Source organism: Rhinopithecus bieti, unplaced genomic scaffold (assembly GCF_001698545.2).
Source record: "Rhinopithecus bieti isolate Rb0 unplaced genomic scaffold, ASM169854v2 scaffold_10589, whole genome shotgun sequence".
Classification (NCBI taxonomy): Eukaryota; Metazoa; Chordata; class Mammalia; order Primates; family Cercopithecidae; genus Rhinopithecus; species Rhinopithecus bieti.
The window spans coordinates 648,747-669,070 of record NW_016807065.1 but is presented as its reverse complement, the minus strand read 5'-3'; the positions used below and the strand labels follow the sequence as shown (position 1 = coordinate 669,070).

The 20,324-nt window shown below is 47.2% G+C and overlaps 1 protein-coding gene across 1 annotated transcript in view; it reads right to left on the bottom strand.

Annotated features, from left to right (window-relative positions):
• Nucleotides 1–18,431: 18,431 nt before the first annotated feature.
• The window catches only part of LOC108534575 (zinc finger protein 562-like), an 8,177-nt gene continuing 6,284 nt past the window's right edge, over nt 18,432–20,324 (bottom strand). The window contains 2 exon segments of the mRNA XM_017880035.1: nt 18,432–19,035; nt 19,038–19,503. Of these exon segments, the coding sequence (XP_017735524.1) occupies nt 18,572–19,035; nt 19,038–19,503 (930 nt within the window). The 3' untranslated portion in view covers nt 18,432–18,571.

Genomic DNA, 20,324 nt, shown 5'->3' with positions numbered 1-20,324 from the left:
GATCTCCTGACCTCGTGATCCGCCCGTCTCGGCCTCCCAAAGTGCTGGGATTACAGGCTTGAGACACCGCGCCCGGCTTTCTGGAACTTTTTAACAAACACCAGGTCACCTAGCTGGAACAAGTGGCAGGGCCCTTTCTAGTCAGGAACTGGATTGGGATGAGCTCCCCAGATACATGGCTGGATGATATCTATTACTTGCTGGAGAGACTGCAGGTTACTGTAATAAATTCGCTTGTGATATTTCTGCTAAATGGATATCCCTTAGCTTAGGCAAGATAGGCGGCACCATCCCTTACATGATTTCAAAAGGTGAAAACCTAGCCCGGTAAGGAGTGCATCTTACTCTAAGAAGGGCTGAAGAAAGGAGTCTTACCCAATTCTCACTGGCCTCTAAGATCAGTTTTGTAAGAGTGCTTTTTAGGGTGCGGTTCATGCGTTCTACCTGCCTAGAGCCCTGGGGTCGATAGGCACTATGGAGCTTCCATTGAATGTTTAATGCCTTACTGACTGACTGAGCTACGGACGAGGTGAAGGCTGGTCCATTATCAGACCCTATGGCAGCAGGCAGCCTATGTCAAGGGGTGATTTCATTGAGTAAAAACTTAACTACCATGGTGGCAGTCTCATTTTTGGTGGCAAATGCCTCAGTCTATCCAGAAAAAAGCCAACTAGTACCACAAGGTATTTGTACCTAGCCCAGTGTGGTTTTATTTCTGTAAAGTCAATTTCCCACCTTTCTCCTGATGAATCTCCTCGGAGGCGGTGGCTTGAGCTGGGTTTAGGACCTTGCTTGGCGTTTACCTGAGCACAAGCCGTACACCGGAGAGCTGCTTGGTTCGCTAAGTTCTGAAGGTGGGGGATCTTGAAACGTCCCCTTAGGAGCTGGGCCAGTTTTACTCCTCCTAAATGGGTGGTAGAATGTAGGTGACCAATTAAGGTTTCCCTGAGAGCTCAGGGTATGAAGATTCAAGAGTCAGGAAGAATCCACCAACCTTCCTGATTTTTACTGACCTGGAGATCCGAAGCCAGTTTTACTTCCTCTGCTGAGTATACTGGATGATCTGGCAAGTCTGACTGTGGAGAGGACACTGCAGGCAGTAAGGTTAGAGGCGCGACTGGAAGCCACGCTGCCTCCTGGGCTGCAGAGTCTGCCCTCTCGTTACCACGGGCAACGTGTCTTTTGCAGTGAATTAGAGCGACCTGCAGAGGGAGCCATCTGGCTTCAAGTGGGGCTAGAATTTCTTCTTTGTTTTGGATAGTCTTTCCTGCTGAGGCGAGTAGCCCACGCTCTTGATAGATGGCTCCGTGTACATGCACAGTAGCGAAGGCATACCTAATGTCATTGTAAATGTTAGTAGGTGTGTCCTTGCCCCATCAGAGAGCCTGTGTGAGGGCAACCAACTCAGCTCTCGGAGCTGGGGTGCCAGCTGGTAGCGCTTGGGCCCACAGAATATCCATCTCCATAGTGATGGTCGCACCAGCCTTTCAAACTCCCTGCTCAAGGAAGCTGCTACCGTCTGTAAACACGGTGGCCTTTAAAGGCACATCTTGGAGATCAGGTCGGCAGTTTCGGTGGTCTCTAACAATTCCTGGCAGCCATGGACAGGTGTGGTGAAGTCTGGATCTGGGAGTAAAGTTGCTGGATTTAAACACCTTGTGGGAGAGAAAGTTAAATGAGGCTGATCTAATAGTAAACCGATACTGTAAAATGGGAGCATTTGACATCCATTTGTCAGAAGCACTTTCCAGTAAAGTCTCTATGGCATGAGGAGCTGTAAGGGTTAAGTTTTCACCTAGAGCCAGTTTATCAGCCTCCTGAACTAGGCTTGCTGTGGTTGCTACTGCTGGCAGGCAACTGTGGCACCCGGAGGCCACAGCGTCTAGTCTCTTCGTCAGATAGGCCACTGGGCATCGCCATGGCCCCAAGGTCTGAATGAGTGTATCCCTTTAGCAACTCCCTGGTTTTCATGGGCAAAAAGGTGGAATGGCTTTGACATATTTGGTAGGACTAGAGCAGGGGCTTCAGTTAATGCCTTTTTCAGGTTTTGGAATGCCTGTTCCTCTGTGTCAGCCTAAATTAGCAGGCCACTCCTTCCTGTAGCAGTATACAGGGGCTTGGCAATCTCCGCGAACCCCGATACCCACAGGCGACAGTATCCCATGGCCCCCAGGAACTCACGTACCTGTCTCTTGGTGGTGGGAGTCGGGATTCGCAGGATGGCTTCCTTCCGGGCACTGGTGAGTGCCCTTTTTCCTTGGTTTATCTCGTACCCTAGGTAGGACACTCTGGGAAGACAAAGCTGGGCCTTCTTGGTGGAGACCCGATACCCGAGCTCCTGAAGGAGGTAAAGTAGGTCCCTAGTATGTTGCAAGCAGTTGTCAGTAGTTTCAGTAGCTAATAAAAGATCATCCATGGCCGGGTGCGGTAGCTCAAGCCTGTAATCCCAGCACTTTGGGAGGCCGAGACGGGCGGATCACGAGGTCAGGAGGATCGAGACCATCCTGGGCTAAACACAGGCGGCTGTGAGAACGCCGCTCTCTACTAAAAAAATACAGGCCGGGCCGCGGGTGGCTCGAAGCCTGTAATGCCAGCACTTTGGGAGCGCTGAGGCGGGCGGATCACCAAGGTCAGGCAGATCGGACCATTCCTGTAACACGGTGAAAACCCCGTCTCTACTAAAAAGCTACAAAAAAACTAGCCTGGGCGAGGCGGGTGGGCGGGCGCCTGTTAGTCCCAGCTACTCGGGGGAGCTGAGCAGAGAGAATGGCTCTTGAACGCGGGGAGAGCGAGATTGCAGTGACTGAGATCCGCGCCACTGCACTCCAGCATGGTTGCAGAGCGAGACTCCGTCCTCAAAAAAAAAAAAAAAAAACAAAAACAAAAAAACAAACAACAAAAAAAAAAAAAATTAGGCCGGCGCCCGGAACGGGTGCGGGCGGGCCTGTAGGTCCCAGCCTACTTGGGAGGCTGAGGCAGGAGAATGCGCATTGAACCCAGGGAGGCGGAGCTTGCAGATGAGCGAGATCCGCCACTGCTACTCCAAATCTGGGGGACAACCAGCGCAGACTCTGGGTCTCAAAAAAAACTCAAAAAAAAAAAAAAAAAAAGATCATCCATGTACTGAAGAAGTGTGCGGTTACGGTGACTGGCTCGGAACGGTATAGGATCCTGCTGGAGGGCTTCCCCAAAGAGGGTGGGGGAATTTTTAAACCCTTGAGGCAAACGAGTCCAGGTCAGTTGGGTGGTGTCTCCTAAGCCAGGATCTGTCCATTCAAAACCAAAGACTGGTTGGCTCTTGGGGGCCAGAGGAATAGCAAAGAAGGCATCCTTTAGGTCAAGGACAGTGTGTACTGTATGTTCTGGTGGGAGCAGGCTGAGTAGAGTATAAGGGTTAGGGACAGTTGGATGGATTGTAACTGTTCACTTGTTAACCTCCCTTAAGTCCTGTGCCAGCCAGTAATCATTTGTAATCATTTGTTCTGGGTTTCTGGATCAGCAAAAATGGAGTATTCCAGGCGGACTGACATGGTGTGAGTATGCCAGCTGGTAACAGTCACTGAATATGGGGATCCATCCCCTGCCTAGCCCACTGATTCATAGGATATTGCTTTACCTGGACTGGCAAGGCAGTGGCCAGGAGTTCTACAACCACTGGTAGATGGGGCTTAGCCAGTCCTGGGGGGTTTGACTCAGCCTAAACTCAGGGAAAGAGTGTCTGTAAGTCCAATAGGAGAGGATTAGTGTTATTCTCCAGTGGTTGTGATGGTGAAACTAAAAAACGTTCCTCCAACAGAGGGATAGTTAGCAGAAGTTGAGCAGTGGGGGACGCTGTGCTTCCCAGTGTAAGGTGAGCCCAAACTCACTTCTCATGAGTGTGTGACACGATATTCCTGAATAGTTCCAGTAGCCCCTTGTACAGTCACTCTTTTATTAGAGACACTGCCTAAGGGTGTCTGCAGTACCGAGTGTTTTGCCCCGGTATCTATTAGGAAGCGTACAGGCTGGCTCCCCACTGTAGTGGTCACCATGGACTTCCCTATTTAAGGGCACGGGAAAAGTTACAGGATGACAGAAGAGGTGAGCAAGGAGGTCTGCAGGGTGGCTATTTTGAATTCACCACTGGTCTAATGTGGAGGTGGTCCAGTCACTTGAATGTGGTGTGTGACAATCTAAACATCAGCAACTTTTATGGTGCCAGGAATCCTAAACAGGCGAACGTTTCCCACACTCATTCCCTTAACAACACCTGATTTGTTTCTGACAGAAAAGGCAGGACTGGGATGGCCAGCCCAAATGACTCAAGAGAAATTTAACCTCCTGTGATAGAAAACCAGCACTGAGGACCTTGAAGAAGTCCTTGCCCAGATGCCTTAGGCAGTATTGACAACCTGACATATGAAACTTTGACAAACACTAACAGGATAATAAATGCCAAACCGGACAATAGACAAAACAAAAACAAACAAACAAACAAAACAAGCAATAGACCCTAGGGTATATAAACGATTATGGCAACTTTTCCAGAGTTGGGGGGGGAGATGGGATCAGTCAGATGCCTGCCTGGCTGCTCCCCCTAAGGCGACTTAGGCTCTTCTTACCATTGACAGGCCAGTATAAACCCCCGGTTTATAAATCGAGCTATGCCCGATGCTGCCTTAAGCCTTATGAGGTCACCACTGAACTGCAGGCGAGGGCCCACTCGAACTCCGTAGCTTTCGCCGTGGAGTTACAAACTGGAGATTCAAGCACAAGCCCTTGAACTCCCCATTCATGCACACATTCACACAGTTTATGGCAATTTTTCTTATTCTTGTTCTAAACAGAGGTCTCCGGGAGACCTGAACGAGAGGAGAAGAGATAGAGAAAAAAGTGGGAGGCAGACAGAGAAAAAAAGAGGGGGAGAGAGTGACAGACTAGTCTTAATGGAGAGGCCGGCCTGCCAGAAACCAAGACTCTGTCCTCCAGCATTCTGGAATATGGACAGAGTCAGAGAGAGATGCCCTCATCAGGGACAGTCCCCTCTCACCACACCAGAACCAAAGACGCCTAACGGAAAACCAAGGCTCTGTCCTCCAGCGTCCTGGAATGCGGGCAGAGTCAAAGAGAGACACCCTTGTCAGGGGCAGTCCCCTCTCACCAGACCAAAGTCAGATCTGACTTACCTTCCCGGGACCAGAAGTTGAGGACTCAGAAGCTGAATTTTGTGGGCACACACTGGTAGTCGATCCGTTCTCCTCCGGAAGACGGTCGCCTATGGGGACCTGGAACGTTTTCAGGTGGCGCCCCCCGCCCCCATAAGCCGTCCATCCATCCAGGGTAGCCTGGAGCGAGCCTGGCCCTCACCCAGTGGCAAATATCTCGCTGCGGCCTCCAAATATTGTAACCGAGCAAGTTGCAGAGAAAACGCCACACTTTGAGACAAATTCAGGAGTCCTTTATTAACCGGCGACTGAGAGATGGCTAAAGCACGAAATTCTCTCAGCCCCAAAGAAGGGGCTAGATTTTCTTTTATACTTTGGTTTAGAGAGGGGAGGGGAATTCTAGCTGTAGCAGTCTTACAGAAGTATAACAGACCAAAAAGTTAAAAAGACAAATGGTTACAGGAAAACAAACAGTTCCAGGTTGAGAGCCTTTAAATTCATCACAAGGTGATAGGCGTGGGGTCTCTGGGTGTTATCTGCCGGACACAAACACGGGGGCTTTATGGTGCTATCTCTCAAGTGAATTCCTGGGAAATGCAGACATTGCTTGCCTTGGTACCTTATCAGTTAATTCCACCCTTTGATATGTTGAGAGTCAGCTTGCACAAGTTAAGTCCTTGAGGAAGAGGGTGGGTAAGGAGCCCTTGATGTCTTGTAAATAAAGAAGCCAAATGGAGTCCGTCTGGTTTTCTTAGCTAAGGGAGAGTCTACTCATATTAAAACAAGGTGAAGTATCTAAGGGAGAGTCTATTCATGTTATTACAAGGTTGGGTATTACAGTATGATTGCACCACTGCACTCCAGTCTGGGTGACATGGCAAGACACTGTCTCTGAAAAAAAAAAAAAACAAAAAAAAAAAAAAACAAAAAACACCACACCCAATCAGCTAGCTGCCACACCCTCTCTCCTCTCTGCCTCCCATCTGTGCCTTGAGTGACCCACGGATGGAGGACTGTTCTCCCAACTCATTTTGCCCTCCTTTCTCAGGACCTGTAAGCAATAAATCTTTGAAATTATGTCCTATTGTGGTGGTGTTTTGAGTTTGCACCTACCATCTGAAGAACCAGGGGCTGCCCCTGGCTGAGATTTCCCCAGGGAGCTGGTGGGAACACAAGGTCACGTTTCCAGTGCCAGAGCAATGATCAGGCAGGCACAAACCGAACAGATTAGACAAAGGCAGCTAGGTCGCTGGGCGTGGTGGCTCCGCCTGTAATCCCAGCATTTTGGGAGGCCGAGGCAGGCGGATCACCTGAGGTCAAGAGTTTGAGACCAGCCTGGCCAACATGGTGAAACCTCGTCTCTACTACAAATACACAAAATATTAGCTGGGAGTGGTGGTGTGCGCCTGCAGTCCCAGGTACTTGGAGAGGCAGAGGCAGGAGAATTGCTCGAACCCAGGAGGCAGAGGTTGCAGTGAGCCAAGATCGCGCCACTGCACTCCAGTCTGGATGACAGACGGAGACTCCATACAAAGGAAAAAAAAAAAAAAGAGCAGCTAAGTCATCTGTCAGTATAAACAAGTTTCCCAGGTAAGGGACCCGGCTGGGCATAGAACAGCCTAAGTTTAGGCTGTCAACCAGCTTTTTAAAATGTATCCCTGGCCGGGTGCTGTGGTTCATTCCTGTAATCCCAGCACTTTGGGAAGCTGAATCAGGCTGAATCAGGTGGTCTCAGGAGTTTGAGAACAGCCTGGCCAACATGGCAAAACCCTGAATCTACTAAAAACACAAAAATTAGCTGGTGCACACCTGTATTCCCAGCTACTTGGGAGGCTGAGGCAGGAGAATCGCTTAAACCCAGGAATTGGAGGTTGCAGTGAGCCGAGATCATGCCACTGTACTCCAGCCTGGGTACACAGAGCGAGACTCTGTCATTCATAATAAATAAAAAAATAAGTTTAGAAAAAAATATGTCTGAAAGGGTCTTGAGCATCCCTGTGAGCAAACTCCAGGCATCATCCATAATGGTGAATGCACAAATACAAAGATACAAATGAGCCAGAGCCAACCTTGCATTCCTGGAGTAAATGCCACTGGGTTTACTATTTTCTTATCATGGGTTGGAATTTGTTTGCTAATTCCTTCCTTGCTAGCTAGCTAGCTAGCTAGCTTCCTTCCTTCCTTCCTTCCCCCCAACCCCCCACCTTTTTTTTTTTTTAATGGAGTTTTGCTCTGTTGCCCAGGCTGGAATGCAGTGGCATGATGTTGGCTCACTGCATTTTTTAAGTTTTTCATAGAGAGTGGGGCTTGCTATCTTGTCCAGGCAGGTCTCAAACTCCTGGGTTCAAGTAATCCTTTCACCTACTTTTTTTTTTTTATTATTATACTTCAAGTTCTAGGGTACATGTGCACAACATGCAGGTTTGTTACATATGTATACATGTGCCATGTTGGTGTGCTGCACCCATCAACTCGTCAACACCCATCAACTCGTCATTTACATCAGGTATAACTCCCAATGCCATCCCTCCCCCCTCCCCCCTCCCCATAATAGGCCCCGGTGTGTGATGTTCCCCTTCCCATGTCCAAGTGATCTCATTGTTCAATTCCCATCTATGAGTGAGAACATGCGGTGTTTGGTTTTCTGTTCTTGCAATAGTTTGCTGAGAATGATGGCTTCCAGCTGCATCCATGTCCCTACAAAGGACATGAACTCATCCTTTTTTATGGCTGCATAGTATTCTCACCTCCTTTCAAAGTGTTGAGACTCTAGGAGTGAGTCACTTTGCCCGGCCACTACTATTGTACTTAGTGCATTTTTCTGTTTGTTTGTTATCTGAGAAAGTCTCCCAGGCTGGAGTGCAGTGGTGCGATCTCAGTTCACTGTAGCCTCCTGCCTCAGCCTCCTGAGTAGCTGGGACTACAGGCGCATGCCAGCATGCCCACTAAAACTTTTTTAGTTTTAGTGGAGACAAGATTTCACCGTTTTAGCCAGGATGGTCTCAATCTCCTGACCTCGTGGTCCACCTGCCTTGGCCTCCCAAAGTGCTGGGATTACAGGTGTGAGCCACCGTGCCTGGCTTACTTAGTGCATTTGTACTAATACTCATTACCAATATGATTCTGTAGTTTTTAATGACTGTATAGTTTTTATAGCATCATATAAAGATTTAGCAAGATTTGCTTCATTTTAATACTCTGAAAGGATTTATGAAGAATTAGGAACAATTGGACCTTGAAAATTTCATGTAATGTAAAAATGTCTGGCTGGGCATGGTGGCCCAGAAGAGAGGATCACTCTAGCTCAGGAGTTTGAGAACAGCCTGGGCAATGTAACGCTTCTCTCTTTTTTTTTTTTTTTTTTTTTTTTTGAGACGAGTCTCGCTCTGTGCCCCAGGGTGGGTGCAGTGGCCAGATCTCACTCACTGAAGCTCGCTCCGGTTTTACACGCATCTCTCCTGCTCAGCCTCCCAATAGCTGGGAGCTAATAGGACGCCCGCCACCTTCGCCGGCTAGTTTTTTGTATATTTTTAGTAGAGAGGGGTTTCACGGTGTTAGCCAGGTGGTCTCGATCTCCTGACACTCGTGATCCACCCGTCTCGGCTGCCACCAAAGTGCTGGGATTACAGGCTTGAGCCACCGCGCCCGGCCGGAGTGAGATACCTTCTCTACAAAAAAAAAAGTCTGAGCTTAGGTGCTATATTCCTTACCTTTGTTACAGCGTGAGCCACTGCGCCCAGCCAAGGCTGGGTAATTTATGAAGAAAAAGAGGTTTAATGGACTCACAGTTCCACATGGCTGAGGAGGCCTCAAAATCATGGCAGAAGGTGAAGGACGAGCAAAGGCACATTTTACATGGCAGAAGGCAAGAGAGCCTGTCCAGGGGAACAGCTGCTTATAAAACTGACAGATCTCATGAAACTAATTCACTGTTAAAAGAACACCACGCATCTATTATCCTCGCTACTCGACTGACTGAGGCATGAGAATTACTTGAACAGCACAGGAAAACCTGGCCCCATGATTCAATTACCTCCCACCTGGTCTCTCCCACAACACCGTGGGGATTATGGGAGCTATAATTCGAGATTTGGGTGGGGACACAGCCAAACCATATCAGCTGGCAACTTGCTTGCATCTCGTAACATCAACCTTTCTTTGGGCCTTCAGTCCTGCTGACTTCTGGCCTGCTGAGTCACTAAGCAGAGGAATATGAATTCAAATCTTGATTTTCTCATCACAGGTCATAGTGGGAGATGCCCAGTCCCTCTGTGAATGCTGACAGAATTCTTTTTTTTTTTGAGATGGCGTCTCACTGTGTCACCAGGCTGGAGTGCCATGGCGCGATCTGGGCTTACTGCAACCTCCGACTCCGAGGTTCAAGTGATTCTCTTACCTCAGCCTGCAAGTAGCTGGGACTACAGGGAAGTGCCACCACATTTAGCTAATTTTTGTATTTAGTAGAGACAGGGGGTTCACTTTGTTGCCCAAAATGGTCTCAATCTCTTGGCCTTGTGATCCACCTGCCTCAGCCTCCCAAAGTGCTGGGTTTAAAGGCATGAGCCACTATGCCTGGCCCAGAATTCTTTCTTTTTTTTTTTTCCGACAGAGTCTCGCTGTGTCGCCCAGGCTGGAGTGCAGTGGCACAATCTCAGCTCACTGCAAGGTCCACCGCCCAGGTTCACGCCATTCTCCTGCCTCAGCCTCCCGAGTAGCTGGGACTACAGGTGACAGCCACCATGCCCGGCTCATTTTTTTGTATTTTTAGTAGAGACGGGGTTTCACCGTGTTAACCATGATGGTCTCGATCTCCTGACCTTGTGATCCACCCTCCTCGACCTCTCAAAGTGCTGGGATTACAGGCGTGAGCCACTGCGCCCAGCCTCAGAATTCTTTACTGCTAACACGAGTGGGCCTTGTTCTGGAGGATTTCCCAATGTGTCCTGAAGAACCACAGTTTATTGGCTTGTGAGCAAAGGGGTATGTGTATCAGTTGGCCTTTACTGTGTAATAAACAGCCACAAAATTACTAGCTGAAAACAGCAGCTACTTAATTAGCAGAGGCCTCCTGAGGGTGGACTTGCAAACCTAAGTTGTGCTGGTTTCTACTGGTCAAAGCAAGGACTGACTGGTTCACATAAAAAGGAAAGAAGAGAGATTCCATCTTCAGATAGTAATCTCAAAGACTTGTGGCCATCTGTAACCTACCACAGGGTGTCATTGGGCCTCTGTCAAAGGGCTTATTCTTTCTGCCACCAGATCTCTCTAGTGGCTTGTGTGACAATGCACTTCCTTCTGGGTCTCTCTCCAAGTGTAGTAAGTGTATACGGGAATCACTTTATTCTAACAGCCTAGTGCACTTAGTTGGAAAGTAAAGGTATTAACAAAGATTTTAATTTAAAATTGTTATTTATGGGAGGCTGGGCGTGGTGGCTCACACCTGTAATCCCAGCACTTTGGGAGGCTGAGGCGGGCGGATCACGAGGTCAGGAAATCGAGACCATCCTGGCTGACACGGTGAAACCCCGTCTCTACTAAAAATACAAAAAATTCTCCGGGCGTGGTGGTGGGCGTCTGTAGTCCCAGCTAATCTGGAGGCTGAGGCAGGAGAATGGTGTGAACCTGGGAGGTGGAGCTTGCAGTGAGCTGAGATCTGGCCACTGCACTCCAGCCTGGGTAACAGAGTGAGACTCTGTCTAAAATTGTTATTTATGGTAACAGTGAAAAGTAACAACTTTCAAACATCAAGAATAAGTATGATCAGGCCAGGCGCGGTGGCTCAAGCCTGTAATCCCAGCACTTTGGGAGGCCGAGACGGGCGGATCACAAGGTCAGGAGATCGAGACCATCCTGGCTAACACGGTGAAACCCTGTCTCTACTAAAATACAAAACTAGCCGGGCGAGGTGGCGGGCGCCTGTAGTCCCAGCTACTCGAGAGGCTGAGGCAGGAGAATGGCGTAAATCCGGGAGGCTGAGCTTGCAGTGAGCTGAGATCTGGCCACTGCACTCCAGTCCAGGTGACAGAGTGAGACTCCGCCTCAAAAAAAAAAAAAAAAGAATAAGTATGATCAATACAGAGAGGGGAACACAATGAGACAGAAAAAAATAAGATGCTAGAAATTAATGCAAATTATTACTAAAGTGTATGTAAGGTACTAAATGTTCAACACAAAATAATTGCTAATTGGTATTATTCAAGTATTTTTTTCTTTTTTTGTGTGCATGTGACGTGCAGTTTCGCTCTTGCTGCCCAGGCTGGAAGGCAATGGTGTGATCTCGGCTCACTGCAACCTCTGCCTCCTGGGTTCAAGTGATTCTCCTGCCTCAGCCTCCGAGTAGCTGGGATTACAGGCATGCACCACCATGCCTGGCTAATTTTGTATTTTGTATTTTTTTTTTTTTTTTGAGACGTTGTCTTGCTCTGTCGCCCGGGCTGGAGTGCAGTGGCTGGATCTCAGCTCACTGCAAGCTCCGCCTCCCGGGTTTACGCCATTCTCCTGTCTCAGCCTCCCGAGTAGCTGGGACTACAGGTGCCCGCCACCTCGCCTGGCTAGCTTTTTGTATTTTTCAGTAGAGACAGGGTTTCACCATGTTAGCCAGGATGGTCTCAAACTCCTGACCTCGTGATCCGCCCGTCTTGGCCTCCCAAGGTGCTGGGATTACAGGCTTGAGCCACCGCGCCCGGCCTAATTTTGTATTTTTAGTAGAGACAGGGTGTCTCAGTGTTGGTCAGGCTGGTCTCGAACTCCCGACCTCAGGTGATCCACCTGCCTCGGCCTCCCAAAGTGCTGTGATGACAGGTGTGAGCCACTACGCCTGGCAGTATACAGATTTTTTAAAACTCCAGCTAAAGTATGTATTAAAAAACACGTTTTTTAAAAAGGGTACAGAAAGACTAAGAAGTAGAGGAAAATCAAGATGATGTAACTATATAAATAACAGAATTAGTGGAATAGAAAACATGCGGGAAATAGTGTAGAGTTTTCAAGCCAAATATTATTTGAAAGAACTCACAAACCTGGGTACTTTCTACCAAGATTAACACAAGAAAAGGGAAAGAACAATTAAAAAGTCATTACAGAATGCAAAAGGAGACTGAAGTTATACAACCAGCAAAATGAAAATACAGAAAGTATAAATTTTGCTACACATTTGAATATAAAAACATGCCTAGAATATTCTCAAAATGCTTATGCAAGCCCTAGTTGTCTTTTTTTCTTTTTTATGAGATGGAGTTTTGCTCTTGTAGCCCAGGCTGGAGTGCAATCTCGACTCATTGCAACCTTCACCTCCTGGACTCAAGCGATTCTCCTGCCTCAGCCTCCCGAGTGGCTGGGATTACAGGCGCCCGCCAACTCACCTAATATTATTTTTTGAATTTTTAGTCGAGACAAAGTTTCACCACGTTGCCCAGGCTGGAAGTCCTGACCTCAGGTGATCCGCCTGCCTTGACCTCCCAAAGTGCTGTGATTAAAGGTGTGAACCACCATGCCCAATCTAGTTCTTTTTTTTTCTTTTCGAGACGGAGTCTCATTCTGTTGCCAGGCTGGAGTGCAGTGGTGAGATCTAGGTTCACTGAAACCTCCACCTCAGGGGTTCAAGAGATTCTCCTGCCTCAGCCTCCTGAGTAGCCGGGATTACAGGGGCGCACCACCACGCCCAGCTAATTTTTGTATTTTTAGTAAAGATGGTTTCACCATGTTGGCCAGGATGGTCTTGATCTCTTGACTTTGTGATCTGCCTGCCTCAGCCTCCCAAAGTGGTGAGATTACAGGCGTGAGCCACTTATGCCTGGCCTGATAACTTTTTTTTTTTTTTTTTGGAGAGATGGGGTCTATGGTGCCCAGACTGATCTTGAACTCTTGGCCTCAAGGAATCCTTCTGACTGAGCTTCCCGAAGTGCCAGGATTAAAAGTGTGAGCCACTATGACCAGCCAGAGGAGAGAATTTTCACTTTTTAAAACATTTTGTAATATTGGCCCAGCGCAGTGGCTCACGCCTGTAATCCCAGTACTTTGGGAGTCTGAGGCATGGGGATCACCTGAGGTCAGGAGTTTGAGACCAGCCTGGCCAACTTGACGAAACCCTGTCTCTACTAAAAATACAAAAATAGCCAGGCATGGTGGAGGCTGCCTGTGATCCCAGCTACTGGGGAGGGTGAGGCAGAAGCATCGCTGGAACCGGGGAGGTAGAGTTTGCAGTGAATTGAGATCATGCCATTGCACTCCAGCCTGAGCAACGAGTGAAACTGCATCTCAAAAACAAAGAAACAAACCAAAAAACCGAAAATATTTTGTAGTATTTTTAAATAGAGACGTGGTCTCGCTATTTTGCCCAGGCTGGTTTGAACTCCTTGGCTCACGGCATCCTTTTGCCTCAGCCTCCAAAAGTGCTGGGATTACAGGCCTGAGCCACTATTCCCAGCCTAGATGATTCTTATAGATTAAGAATTTAGAAAAAGTAGAAACATGCCCAAGTATAGTATATGACAGTCATTATATATATATATATCACTCAGGGACCAAAAAAAAAAAAAAATTGCATTGTTATTCAAGCATAGCTCCATAACTATTAGTAAAGGTAGTCAAATAAGTCTTTAAATGATCCATTATGTCATAGTCAAGCTTATCCAGGAATACAAGGTTGATGTAACATTAGAAAAGAAATAAATACAAAGACCACATTTAGTTAATTTATTTTTGACAGAGTCTCATTCTGTCACCTAGCATGCAGCGCAGTGGTGCAATCTCAGCTCAATGCAACCTCCACCTCCCGGGTTCAAGCGATTCTCCCGCTTCAGCTTCCCAAGTACCTGGGATTACAGGTGCATGCCACCACACCCAGCTAATTTTTGTATTGTTAGTAGAGATGGGGTTTCACCATGATGGCCAGGCTGGTCTCGAACTCCTGACCTCAAGTGATCTGCCCACCCCTGCCTCCCAAATTGCTGGGACTACAGGCATGAGCCACCACACCCAGCCTGATCACATTTTAGAAAAGCGCCCGTCCATGCATTCACTTCTTCAAGTTTGTTTTTTGAGATGGGGTCTTGCTATGTTGCCTAAGCTGGTCTAGAACCCCTGGGCTCAGGCCATCTTCCCAAGTAGCTAAAACTATAGGCATGCATCACCACATCGTTTCATTGAAGTATTTATTAGGTACCATCATGAGTTAGGTGCAGTTCTAGGTACTTCAGTTTTATCAGTAAATAAACATGATCATCACAGAGGATGCGCAGGAAGCATTTAACAAATTCAAGAGGAATTCAGCCCCATAAATTATGAAATATTGGGAAATCATTCATCATGTAAAAACTGGATATAACGAAGAAACCTTTCCTGCAGAAGATAACCTCTTCAAAAAATAAAAAATAAAAAGCTACAGCCAAGCCAATAAAATGGAGCACATATCTCACCAGAACTGCAAAGACAAGTATGCTGGTATTACTACTTTTAGTTGATATTGTGCTGCAGGTTGAAATCAGTCCAGTAAAGCGAGAAACTAGAGAGCTTCATCACATGAATTTTGGGCGTCATTGTTCAGTCCAAAGTACTTAATGATTCTTTTCTCTTTCCACATAGACAATCAGATAATCTGTAAATAATGACTCTTAGTTTTCCACTTCAGGAATTAGAGATATATAGTGACCCCAGTGACCCCCAAATTTCATATGAAGCTCCAAACCCCAGTGTGACTGTATGTGAAAAGAGAAGGGGGCGGGGTGGGGAGGGGAGACCGACTGACCTATTTGTTGGTCTCCATCATGTGAAGACACGAGGAAGTGGGCACTGACATGCCAGGAAGAACGTTCTGACCAGAAGCTGACCATGCTGGCACTCTGATTTCAGACTTCCAGCCTCCAGATATGTGAGAATATAAATTTGTGTTTTGGGACAGACGCAGTGGCTCAGGCCTGTAATCCCAGCACTTTGGGAGGCCGAGGCGGGTGGATCACCTGAGCTCAGGCCTGACTAACATGGAGATCAGCCTGACCAACATGGAGAAACGCTGTCTCTACTAAAAATATACAATTAGCCAAGATTTGGGATGCATGCCAATAATCCCAGCTACTTCGGAGGCTGAGGCAGGAGAATTGCCTGAACCCGGAAGGTGGAGGTTGCGGTGAGCTGAGGTCACGCCAGTGCACTCCAGCCTGGGCAACAAGAGTGAAACTCCATTTCAAAAAAAAAAAAAAAAAATTGTTTTTTTAACCTCATTTATTTTAAATTGAACGAATTTGTAAGCCATTTGGTCTGTGGTATCCTGTTATGGACGCCCAAGCTGACTAACGCAGATTTTGGCACTGAAAAGTGAGGCACTGCAATTAAAAACAAACAAACAAAAAAACTAAAAATGTGAAGCAGCCTTGAAACTGACAAATGAGTAGAGGCTGGAAAAATTCTGATGTGTAAGCTGGAAATAAGGTTGGCAAGGGTGATTCCGGTGAGGTGTCACTGGGGAATGAGGAACATGCTATTAGGAAATGAAGAAAAGACAACCCTTGATATGAAGCAGTGAAGAACTTGGCAGACTTGTATTCTAACATTTAGTGCAAGGTAGAGCTTGAGAGAGATAAAATTGGGTATGTATCACTAAGATCTGTAATTAAAGTGTTAAAGGACACAGGAAGCTTCACTCTTCCTGACTGCTTACGAGAAAATGTGCTGGGAACAGGCCTCCCAAATCTGGCCATAAACAGGCCATGAGAAACTGGCCATAAACACAATCTCTGCAGCACTGTGACATGCTCCTCATGGCTATGAGGCCCACGCTGGAGGTTGCTGGTTTACTGGAATGAGGGCAGGGAACACCTGACCCACCCAGGGCAGAAAACTGGATAACCGCTGAAGGCATTCCTAAACCACAAACAATAGCATGAGTGATTTGTGGCTTAAGGACATGTTCCTGCTGCAGATAACAAGGCACAGCCTGTCCCTTTCATTCCCGCAAGGAATACTTTTAGCTAATCTTTAATCTATAGAAATAATGTTTATCACAGGCTTACTGTCAGTAAATACTCTGTTGGAGGCTCTCAGCTCTGAAGGCTGTCAGCCTTGATTCCCACTCTGCACTCTAGTTCTGTGCCTGTGTCTTAATTCCTCTAGCGCCACTGGGTTAGGGTCTCCACCACCGAGCTGGTCTCGGCAAAAATGCAAAAGAGGAGACCTGAATTGCAGAAGAAATAGTTAAGGAAGGCCGGGCGCGGTGGCTCAAGCCTGTAATCCCAGCACTTTGGGAGGACGAGACGGGCGGATCACAAGGTCAGGAGATCGAGACCATCCTGGCTAATATGGCGAAACCCCGTCTCTACTAAAGAATACAAAAAACTAGCCGGGCGACGAGGCGGGCGCCTGTAGTCCCAGCTACTAGGGAGGCTGAGGCAGGAGAATGGCGTGAACCTGGGAGGCGGAGCTTGCAGTGAGCTGAGATCCGGTCACCGCACTCCAGCCTGGGTGACAGAGCCAGACTCCGTCTCAAAAAAAAAAAAAAAAAAGAAATAGTTAAGGAAAAAGGAACCAGAACTTGGAGATTTGGAAAATTCTCAGCCTATCCATACTGCAAAAATTACAAAACTTGTGCTGAAGAGAATCCTCAAAGTGTGGCTGAACAATCATTTATTTGATAAAGAGATCATGAGTGGGATTTATGGACTATATCAGCCATTTTTTTTTTTTTGAGACAGAGTCTTGCTCTGTCGCCCGGGCTGGAGTGCAGTGGCCGGATCTCAGCTCACTGCAGGCTCCGCCTCCCGGGTTTGAGCCATTCTCCTGCCTCAGCCTCCCGAGTAGCTGGGACTACAGGCGCCCGCCACCTCGCCCGGCTAGTTTTTTGTATTTTTTAGTAGAGACGGGGTTTCACCATGTTAGCCAGGATGGTCTCGATCTCCTGACGTCGTGATCTGCCCGTCTCGGCCTCCCAAAGTGCTGGGATTACAGGCTTGAGCCACCGCGCCTGGCCTATATCAGCCATCTTAATAGAAGAGAGAAGAGACACTGGATTATACTAGAAGACACACTGCCACTTACATTGTGCCACCTAAAATGGACAGAGAGGACAGAACAGAACAGGCAAGGTTGTCACACTTCTTATAAAAAGAAGGGGACGCCGGGCGCAGTGGCTCACGCCTGTAATCCCAGCACTTTGGGAGGCCGAGACGGGCGGATCACGAGGTCAGGAGATCGAGACCATCCTGGCTAACACGGTGAAACCCCGTCTCTACTAAAATACAAAACTAGCCGGGCGAGATGGCGGGCGCCTGTAGTCCCAGCTACTCGGGAGGCTGAGGCAGGAGAATGGCGTAAACCCGGGAGGCGGAGCTTGCAGTGAGCTGAGATCTGGCCACTGCACTCCAGTCCGGGCGACAGAGCGAGACTCCACCTCAAAAAAAAAAAAAAAAAAAAAAAAAAAAAAAAAGAAGGAGACACAGAAATAATCACTGTGAAAGTACACTGGCAGTTAAGGATGGTTTCATGCCTGCTATGCTCTGCAGGATTCATGGGAACAGAACAGACCCTCGGAGAAGCATCTTTTTAACAACCCACCTCTGAGGCCTACATCATCTTGGCTTCTGGTAAATTTTGACATGAATGTGCCACAACGGCAGCCACTAACCAACAGGGGCTGGGATCAATCTGCATGATGTATCTCATACAGAACTTGTTAATGCTATGATCTTAGGAATCTAATCACCAAGGTGAGACAGGCTGCAGTACTGACCTCACCATCCATGACCCTTCTTCACAGATGCCCAGACTCAGGCAACCATGAAGTTGTATTCAGAACCTGTAGGTTTAATTTCAGACCCTCAGGATGGCATCTAAGGCCAATCCATGAGCCATTACAACCTCCACAAGGCATTTAGGACAAATCTGATGATCTCTGCACTGCCAATAATTAAATGTGGCAACCAATGGACTAAATGGTAATTCTCATACCCTTACATACATAGGATTTCTCCCCAGTGTGAATTCTTTCATGCATACTTAGGCGTGAGGAAACAGCAAATGCTTTCCCACATTCTTTTTTTTTCTTTGGGGTGGGGAGGGGACAGAGTCTCGCTCTGTCACCCAGGCTGGAGTGCAGTGGTGCGATCTCGGCTCACTGCAAGCTCCGCCTCCTGGGTTCACGCCATTCTCCTGCCTCAGACTCCCGAGTAGCTGGGACTACAGGTGCCCGCCACCAAACCAGGCTAATTTTTTGTATTTTTAGTAGAGACGGGGTTTCACCGTGTTAGCCAGGGTGGTCTCAATCTCCTGACCTCGTGATCTGCCCCCCTCGGCCTCCCAAAGTGCTGGGATTACGGGCGTGAGCCACTGTGCCCAGCCTGCTTTCCCACATTCTTTACATATGAAGGGTTTCTCTCTGGTATGAGTTCGCAGGTGAACATTAGGGATAATACAGAAACGCCTTCTCACGTATCTTGCATTTACCTTTCTCCACTGTGAGTTTTCAAATGTTTACTACGATGGGAAGAAGTAATGAAGGTCTTCCCACATTCAACACATTCATAAGGCTTCTCTCCTGTGTGAATTCTTCTATGTTGAGTAAGGGTTGAAGATCTATTGAAGGCTTTCCCACATTCCTTACACTGATAGGGTTTCTCTCCAGTGTGATTTCGTATGTGTATAGCAAGGCCTGTGTATTGAGTGAAGGCTTGGCCACATTCCTTACATTCATAGGGTTTTATTCCAGTGTGAGTTCTTACATGTTGAGTAAGGTGAGTCGATCTAGTGAAGGCTTTCCCACATTCCGTACATTTGTGTGGTTTTATTCCAGTGTGAATCTGAATGTGAACATTAAAGGATGAGGAATTTCTAAAGGATCTTCCACATTCTTTACATTCAAAGGACTTCTCTCCTTTATGAGTTTTCGCATGTGCAGAAAGTTGAGAAAATTACTGAAGGATTTCCCACAATTCTTAGTCTTTTCGGATTTCCTTCCAGTATGAACTGTTACACACTGCTTTAGGTGTGAGGAAGGTGTGATAGCTCTCTCACATTCCTGAAATTCACAGAGTTTCTCGCCAATGTGGATTCCCATGTGATTATCAAGGCTCGCAAAATACTTAAAGCCTTTTCCACATTCCTTACATTTGTATGGTTGTCTTCCATTGAGAATTTCAAGATGTACAGCAAGACCTGGAGTTAGGGTGAAGACTTTTCCACATGGATTAAATTTGGAAAGTTCCTGTCCAATAGAGGTTTCCTTGTGCACACTGAGGACGTCTTTTCCGTAACAATTACCCTCAGAAGTGTTCCCTCCATTCTGAGCTCTCATGTGTGTCTTAAGGCAAAACTGTTCACTGAAGACCTCTCCACAATTCTCACAAAGTTTCCATCCACTGTAGCTTCTTGTCTGCTGAGGAGGGGATAAAGGATTTAAAACATTTTCAGACATATAAAGAGATTTCACCCATCTGAACACATAAACATTATTTTGATGACAATTATTATTTTACTTTTAATGTTTAATTTTCTTTTCTTTTTTTTTGAGACAGAGTCTTCTTCTATCTCCCGGCCTGCAGTACAGTGGTACAATCTCTGCTAACTGCAACCTCCACCTCCCAGGCTCAAGTGATCCTGATGCCTCAGCCACTCAAGTAGCTGGAAATACAGTTGTGCACTACCGCACCGGGTAATTTTCTATTTTTTTGTAGACACGGATTTTGCCAAGTTGCCCAGGCTGGTCTCAAACTCCTGAGTTCAGGTGAACTGCCTGCCTCAGCCTCCCAAAGAGGTAAGATTACAGGCGTGACCCACCATGCACGGCATGTTTTACTTTGTTCAGAGTTGGGGTTTTGCTCCATTGCCTGGGCTTTAGTGCACTGCTGTGATCATGGCTCACTGTAACCTCAAATGCCTGGCTGGGTTCAAGTGACCATCCTGCCTTAGATTCCTGTGTAGCTAGGACTATAGGCATGCACCATCATGCCTGGGTAATCTTTTATTTATTTATTTATTTATTTTGAGATGGAGTCTCACTTTGGCTGGAGTGAACTGTCACAATTTCAGCTCACTGCAACCTCCGCCTGCTGGATTCAAGTGGTTCTGCCTCGGCCTCCCGAGTAGTATGTGCAACCACACCCAGCTAATTTTGTATTTTACTATAGATGGGATTTCACCATGTTGGCCAGAGTGTTCTCAAACTCCTGACCTTTTTTTTTTTTTTTTTTTTTTTTT